Genomic DNA, 8,561 nt, shown 5'->3' with positions numbered 1-8,561 from the left:
CTGTTTGCACACACCAGACCAATAAAGTGCGGGCAGAATGACAGTGACAGCTGGCCCGTGGTGTTCAGAGGGACCCGAGAGGTTCAGTTCTGCAGCCTCAGGGACAAGGGTATCATTACAGCCCGGCTGCTCCGAGAGAGAAGCCGCTTCAACCCAGCCTGGAAGACGGGCGGCTCTCGGCGGCGCGGCTACGCATCTGGGACCCTGAGAGCTGGGGATCTGGGACCTCCCCGCAAATCCTACTCACCCTGCGGCACCACCGGCCACGGCTCCCATCACCCGATCGGCTCCCTGCCGGGCTTCAGCAGCTGGGCCGGGAGCCCATCCCTACCGGCGGCGACAGAGGGGCACGAGGAAGGCAGGTAAATGGGGGCCAGGCAGTCTGGTGCCCGCTGCAAGGACAAGGGCCTCCCGGGGCGGGGGGTCCTGCGGGGGAGGCAGAAGTTCTCCCCGTGGGACGATGCTCTGCTCTCGGGGAGGGACCTGCGGTGTCTGCTGAAGCGGGGCCTGCGGCACGTCAGTTTCAGCCTGGTCACCAAGGGCATGACAGATGCTCCCGACTTCCTGTGGAGCCTGTCAGAGGTGCAGAAGCTCAACCTGTCCCACAACCAGCTCCGGGCCCTCCCGCCCGAGGTGGGGAAGCTGACACGGCTGGTGGTCTTGAACTTGTGCGGGAACCGCCTGAAGACCCTGCCCCGGGAGGTCAGCCTCCTCCAGAGCCTCAAGGTCCTGTTTGTGCACATGAACTGCCTGACGGAGCTGCCGGCAGAGCTGAGCGCCTGCCGGAACCTGGAGGTCCTGAGCCTGTCGCACAACTTCCTGTCCCAGCTCCCCGCCAGCCTCGCCGACCTCTCCCGGCTGCGCAAGCTGAACCTCAGCCACAACCGCTTTGCGCACATCCCTGTCTGCGTGTTCTCGCTCAGGGAGCTGGACTTCCTGCACGTGGGCTCCAACCGCCTGGAGAACATTGCCGAGAGCATCCAGTGCCTGGCCAGCCTGCAGATCTTCATTGCCGAGAGTAACAATATCCACACCTTCCCCCGCTCCCTCTGCCTGCTCACGGGCCTGGAGCTGCTGAACTTGAACAACAATGACATCCAGACCCTCCCCGAGGAGCTCTACCTGCTGTGCAGACTGTCCAGGATCGCTTGGAACCCCATGGACAAAGGGCTTCACATTTCCCACAACCCTTTATCCAAACCTCTGCCCGAGCTGCTGGAGGGGGGTCTGGAGATGCTCTTTAGTTACCTGAAGGACAAAAAACACACCTGACGTGGGCGCCGGAGACACCGACAGACTTAGCCGGGTACTTTCCTGGTCCAAACCTTCTCCTCTGTTTCTGTGGGTCGATGCTTGTGCTATTATTTGCTAAATCACACTGAACGCCCCTTCTAAGGAGGTGTTTGCTTTTAGCTCTGTATGTTCTTAATAACCCGCATAATACTATGTTCATCTCCTTCTAAACATTAATTGAAAGAGGACTTGGGTTTTCCCCAAAGAGAAACAATTCTGATTCTTCTGGGGAGTGGTGGGATTCAGCCTTTGGAAGGGAGGACAGCAGGTCTGATTCAAAGTCAATCAAAAGTGAAATATTTGTTAAGTATGTACAGTGGGCCAGGTACGATATAGGAGGCATTGACACCATCTGGTTTCAGCCCCTGAACTGGCAACGTGGGTAGCAATGGCAAGACATGCTCCCACCTCAAGCCGCCGTCAAGCATCACTTGGGACCAAAGAGCAAGCTGGGGCCCTGCCCTCCCGGCAATGACCAAATCAGCCAGAGCTTCCCCACGAGTCCCGGGGGGGGGGGAAACAGCCACAGGAACTTTGCCTCCAGAATGACTGTTGGGTAACAATCCAGCCTCTCATACTGACGTCTGGTGGTGCGTGACAGGGGTACAGAGTGATGGCTTTCAGAGAATAAATACAAACCAAAGCTAACATTCAGTGTCCACCTTCTTTCCCAATCCTCCTCTTGCACTCACGGTCACATCCTTGAGCTTTTCTAGAGACGCTTGCCAGTGGTTACATTATCCTTTAATAATTTCATTATTCCTCCCGTATACATTTGCCTTCTCAGAGATGAGCTAATAATAGGGGGAAAAATGGCCAGAAGGCAGGAAGGAGGAGGTAAGGCAAAGCCAGGCCACCCAAAAAAGTCATTACCTTTTTCACATTCAGAGAAGGTTGATATTTGCCACTTGGCTTTCCCATATGGACATTTAAAAATGAGTTGAGCAACACGCAAAACTCTTTAGACAAAAGGATCTGTAAAAATATGGTTTGTTTTGTTTTTAATTCTGAGAGTACACAGCTGTCAGTTAAACACAGAATCAGGACGAGGAATTACAGAGCTCCTGCCACGAGAGTCACTGAACCTCACTGTTGTCACAGCAGCCAAGAGCCCCTGAGACATCACTATGTGGTGACAGTTCAAGAATTAGAATGAAAAGGTGGCAGTGAACCTACAGTACCTTCAGATCAGTGGAAGTCCAAGCATTCGGGTTTCTTGGCACGTTTGTTTACAGGACACAACAAATAAGAGCAAGACAGGAATGGGGGTTGCTGCTAGGATTTAGCTAACTTCTTACTACCCTTAGTTTAATTCAGTTAAATTTATATTTATTAGCACCTTCCCTCGAGAGGAATAGCGCTCAGCTCCTTCTACCAAGGAGCTCAAAGTCTGGTGAAAGAGACAGACCCACGTGGGTTTCCACAATGTGGCAAGTTGTGATCCCCACTAAAGAGAAAGGACTGAAGCAAAGATAACACACTAGATGACGTAGAGCAGACTGAGTCCCGGGTTTCAGAAACCAAAGGACACGAGCAGGATGAATCAGTCAAACCCCCATTCTAGCAGTCGTCTCACCCTAATTCCCCCTTCTGCCTTCACCCCATGTGGGGAAGGGCAACAAAGCCTAGGGCAGCGGGAGGCTCATTCTCAGGTTCACTCAGGCAGCTTTAGTATGGGGGACTGCCGTCTTACGTCTTCTAAGGGCTGCTCAAGACGGGCGGGGGGCGGGGGCTGGTGGTGGTCCATGTAACTTATTCACAGGACAAATGATTCTTCCAACAGACCCCAACATCAATTTCCCATCCAGCAAAGAAGGCAGCCAATTCCCGCCTTTACCATCAGACACCATCGTTCCATGAGCACCTTAGTGCACGAGCTCTTGTGTTGAACCACTGCAAACAGATCTTACCAATGTCACTGGGAGGCAACTGCAGTCCCCTCCACAGCCCCCTCCACAGCCCCTTCCAGCAGCAACCGGAGACCTGCTTATCCCCGCCAGGCACACACAGGCACACTCAGTAACCACACCCACGTTTGCTTGCTGGAGCCAAGACTATTTAAAGACATCAGAGGAATTCTTACTTGATCTCATGACTCAGTGGGAAATTGTGGGACGCACCTTCCTCTGCAGAGCAGGACTGAGGCTGGAGCTGGAGCCCATATATGCAGCTGTCACACAAACACCACTTGTGCCAGGATCGTGCTCATGGTGTCTGCTGCTGAAGACCCACTTGGGCTCACGCTGAATTTCCATGACCTTTGCTCTGGCGGAGACGCAGGCTGGAACACCACAATCACGCTTTTCCTGCTGAGCTATCATTTTATTTCTTCTTCTCGCTTTTTCAGTCACTTGATACCTCACAGTAACTCTCCTTCAGGGAAAGAACGTAAGCATATTTTGCAGGTGACCCAAGAGCTTATTACACTTCTTGAGAAAAAAGTGCTATCAATGTGGTTGCCAGCATCTCTCGGTGCCTTTCGGAGTATAGAAGCGAGGCTTTCTTTGTTAAAGCTCGGCACTGAGGACATCATAAAAGTAATTGCAGTTGCCTGATGAGCTTTAGATATTGATTCTTTGTGAATGCTCCTTTTTTTCGATAAAGGGAAGTGCTGAGCAAAAACCTGGCTAACGTCTTGGTTATTCAAAACATTAACGTGGAGGGAATTTGATACAGCCCTGGGTGTCTGCTCTCAAATCCTACAGTTTGCTGACGGGCTGTGAAATGCTCCCTGCTTATCTTTTGTAGTTCTGATACTGCCACATTCAAATAACTCCCAGGTATTTCTAAGGCTTCCAAATCAAAGCATTGAGGCTCACTGCATTGGCTGAGGAGTACGTTTAGCAAAAGAATACGAGCTAATTGGGTTCACATCCTGATGATGGATTGGTTTGCATATCACTGGGCCCTCTGTAAGGAAGGATCTCAGTGGTGTGTTCAGAGACACCTTTTGAAGCAGCTTACAAGCATACAATTAAGAAATCCTCTGTTCCTAGGAAAGGAAGACAGCTTTGAAAAGACACATCTGTTCAAAGAATAATACCGCTAAATGCATAAAACTGCTGCACATTAGAAAGAAGAGTGTCGTCATTAGTTACTTGTTGACTTAATAAATGGTTAATAGTAGAAATGGGCTCCATTCTCAGGCTTTAGTTAATGCACTGCGTCTCTGTATTAACCAGAGAGACAATCAGGGTAGATACTTTAAACCCTTTTCTTGTGGGAATGGATCATTGCATTTTAAAATTCCATTTCCTATGCCTCAAAGCACAGACTGAGTATGCATGTGGATGGCTATGCATTACACCCAGAGGAAGATGAAAGCACTGTGGGCTCGGCCACTGGAAGACGATGCAGGTATCAACACCCTGAGATGACCAGGGTGAGTGAGGCCCGAAGCTGGGCTGGGATGCCTCTCATCAGTAACATACATCGGTGAGGGAGAGTCTGGACAAAGTCGCTGAGATTCTGTTACAAACAGTGAAAAACACAAGGTGAGTTCAGGAAACGGTCTTTTTTAAAAAAGCAAACATTAAATCTGTTAGATTTAGCTAATAGGAAGATACTACTCCATGACTCCATCAATACCTCCTTAAGTATCCACATGTGCTCTATCTTCTTATCCCACCAAAGAATTATTTTCAGCACTGTGTGAGATATAGAGAAACACAAAATCCCCAGCCTAGATTAAATGCACAACTAAGTACTGGTACCCGTGATGTAATTATAATTAATCCAAGAGCATAAAAATACAACTTTTCATAGATTTTAAGAAAATGAAACAAAATTCAGAGGAACATGAAAGCTATTATAAACAATAATGGGAACAAACTTGACCTTGTTGAGAAAAGAACTTTTTACGAGTGTTCCTTTGATGATACCCATCAAGTTATATGTTGAATCCAAAGCATTACTAATTTTTAAAAAAATGACAGCATAGTAATAAAAGGGAAGCAGAGAGGGCTCATAATGAATTTGTAAGAGCTTGGGCGTCATTAGGCGAGCATAACTGAAAGCTATTAGCATCAAGCTTGCTACGCAGATTCTTTTTTTAAACATCTTTATTAGAGTATAATTGCTTTACCAGATTTTTTTAGTAGTGTCATAGGCACCTATTTGCAAGGAGAGAGCTTATCTCCCATTGCTTAAACTTACTTCTCTTTTTTTTTAACTCTTTATTTTATATTGGAGTATAGCCGATTAACATTGTTGTGATAGTTTCAGGTACACAGCAAAGAGACTCAGCCATACATATACATGTATCCATTCTCCCCCAAACTCCTACTGTATAGGACAGGGAACTCTGCTCAATGTTATGTGGCAGCCTGGATGGGAGGGGAGTTTAAACTTACTTCTTATTTCAGCACAGGACAGAAAATGAAAGTGAACTTGAGTCCATCAGGAAAGTGTCAAAGTATTTCTGGACACTCTGGAGAGAAGCGTACATTATGAAATTTACAGGACTACTGGCTTCTGCAGAATGAGCTAGAACAGCCTACCGAACATCATAGAGTCCCCCATATTCTTTGGTCTTCAGCGACTTGAGTTCCCCAGAAGAGCCAGGACATGCCACTGGGGGCAAATCCACATTCCAGCCTCAGTGGCTTCTTTTGTGCTGCCAATTCTCTGATTGCAAAGCCACTGGAATTTGTCTTCTTGGCTGACTTGGATCTTCGCATCCAGCATAGGGAAGAGATTTAATCATAATGCATTCAGTGAATAGATGAGAAAGTGAACGAGTATGTACAGGTGACTTCACCTGTCCAGGCCTCAGTTTTCTATAAAGTGAGGCGACTGAATTCACTTTAAAGTAAACTCACTTTAAGCTTTTTTTTAGCTTTGAAATTCAGACTGTATTTTTTTTTCTTTGTCTTCCCCTTGTCTAATGTCTCAGTAAATAGCTACCTGAGATAAGAATTGTTGTGATGACTCAAGAAAAGCCAAAAACATTGATGAAGTACCATAAAAAAATATAATTTAATTTTCGTTGACTTTCAAAAATATGAAAAGAGCTAAGCCTTTATTCAGGCTGAGTCTAGGAGTTTGCAGACCTCTAGATTGTCTGGATTCCATCTCTAACTTTTTATTGGATTGGAGGCTCAGAGGGAATATTTCTCTTTGGCTTTGTTGATTGAAAGATTTGAAGCTCCTCTTACGTTTCTGGAAGAGAAGGAACTCCTAATTATCTGTTTCCCACTAAAAAAAAGAACGAATTGGATTTGATGAAATAATATCATTTGGGTACGCAGAGCTGAAATCTTTTCTCTTATAAAAGAGGAAGCATAATGTGTTTCAAAGCTTGAGTTGAACTCTTGTAATGAGTCATGCCTTCTCTATATCCCAGTCCACATACATATGTGAGTCAAGCTTGAATTTTGCTATAAATTTTCCAAAGCAACTCCTGCAGGTGGACACACAGAAAGCTGCAAAACAGCTCTTCCTTTGGTTTCTTTGATTCTTAATAAAATTGTTCCTCTCTCTGCCTCTACTGTTTTAATCAAAGCCACAAATGGGTGATATTTACAGTGTGGAAATTAGAAATTAATGACTATAATTTGGTTTGTGACTACCTTTCCTTCTAGAAGGGAAAATTACAATTGTGTTGGGTAAGAAGTCCTGAATAATTTTGTTGCCATAAGTACTTTGAAAATTCAAAGGATGGTTCTGGTATTATCCTCCTCAGCCAAGGATTATGAGTGAAGGTTCAGGAATATTTTCACTCTGGAAACCACAGGAGTAGTGTAAATTAAGAATCTAGCAAGAAGGATAAATGTCTACTTTATGTTTTATTGTTTTATACTTTCTTCTTATCATGATTAAGTGTCTATGGTAAATAATCAAGAAATCTGTTTATTCTCTCAGAAATGTATATGTTTGTTATAGAAAATTTTAATTGTTCAACTAACCATGTAATATGTTGGTTATAGAATAACTGAGTTGACCCACTTAGTTTATACATGAACTTGCCCGGGTCTCACAGATTCATCCACTACTGTCATTTTAGCTGGCTTGCTTCTGTGGCTGAGGAGGGAATGTAATCCTTTCTGATCAGAATGAACAGGTTCCTTTTCTTCTGCCACTGAGGTTGTGTCCTTTATGGTCATCATCTATTGTGCAAAGGCCAAGGATGCATTTGACAAAACCACACGGCATGTGTGCAGTAAAGGTCTGACTCAGCAGTTCTTGGGTGTTGAAACTCTGTACATTTCAAAGAAAGGTCTGGCCTTTGACCAACTCCTGGGAAATAACCTCTAAGCTTTTGGGATACCCTGTCTGATAAGGGCATCTTTGTTTACCGGGGGGACCATGGGTCACACCAGACAGTCTGGGCTCACTGTGTGATTTATGGTGAGGTCTTGGGCAACACAACAGCTGTGTAACCTCTGGAGAGGCTGGGAACCGAGGTACTAAGTTCAGCCACGGGGAGCTCCATGCCTCCAAGACACACTCCCAACAAAAACCTTGGACACCAAGGCTCAGGTGAGCCTCCCTGGTTGGCAGTACTCCATGCACATCACATATCATTGTTGGGAGAATTAACCAATGATCATCAAATTACTCCATTAGGAGAGGACAATGGGAAGCTGTGCCTGATCCCTCCTGGACTCTGCCTGGAGGCACTCCTTTTATCTTTGCTGATTTTAACTTGTGTCCTTTTGCTGTAATAAACCATAATGTTGAATATTGAGAGACTGTCTGAATTTTATGAGTCCTTCTAGCAAATTGTTGAACCTGAGGGTGCTCTTGTGGACTCCAATAAGCGTAAGCTAAAAAGTAGACTTTATTAAGAAAGCAAGAGAATGGATAAAGAAGACATGTGGCACATATATACAATGGAATATTACTCAGCCATTAAAAGGAATGAAATTGGGTCATTTGTAGAGATGTGGATGGACCTAGAGTCTGTCATACAGAGTGAAGTAAGTCAGAAAGAGAAAAACAAATATCATATATTCACACATGTATGTGGAATCTAGAAAAATGGTCCAGATGAACCTATTTTCAAGGCAAGAATAGAGATGCAGACATAGAGAATGGACGGGTGGACACAGCAGGGGAAGGGGAGGGTGGGATGAATTGGGAGATTAGGTTTGACAAATACACTACCATGTGTAAAATAGAAAGCTAGTGGGGACCTGCTGTATAGCACAGGGAGCTCAGCTCGGTGCTCTATGATGACCTAGATGAGTGGGATGGGGGGGCGAGGGAAGTCCAAGAGAGAGGGGATATATATATATATATATATATATATATATATATATATATAT

The 8,561-nt window shown here is 45.5% G+C and overlaps 1 protein-coding gene across 1 annotated transcript; it reads left to right on the top strand.

The window, feature by feature from the left end:
- Positions 1 to 366: 366 nt before the first annotated feature.
- LRRC30 (leucine rich repeat containing 30) lies at positions 367 to 1,272 on the top strand. Its single transcript, XM_007458450.1, has one exon. It carries the CDS (start codon positions 367 to 369, stop codon positions 1,270 to 1,272), a length of 906 nt encoding a protein of 301 aa, XP_007458512.1.
- The last annotated feature ends 7,289 nt before the right edge of the window (positions 1,273 to 8,561 follow it).

Source organism: Lipotes vexillifer, unplaced genomic scaffold (genome assembly GCF_000442215.2).
Source record: "Lipotes vexillifer unplaced genomic scaffold, Lipotes_vexillifer_v1.1 scaffold447, whole genome shotgun sequence".
Classification (NCBI taxonomy): domain Eukaryota; kingdom Metazoa; phylum Chordata; class Mammalia; order Artiodactyla; family Lipotidae; genus Lipotes; species Lipotes vexillifer.
Note: the sequence above shows the minus strand (reverse complement) of the source record. Positions and strands in the feature narration are given on the sequence as shown.

What these genes read in the sequence shown, in the direction of transcription:
- LRRC30 (XM_007458450.1), top strand. Translation starts at nt 367, where the DNA reads ATGGGGGCCAGGCAGTCTGGTGCCCGCTGCAAGGACAAGGGCCTCCCG.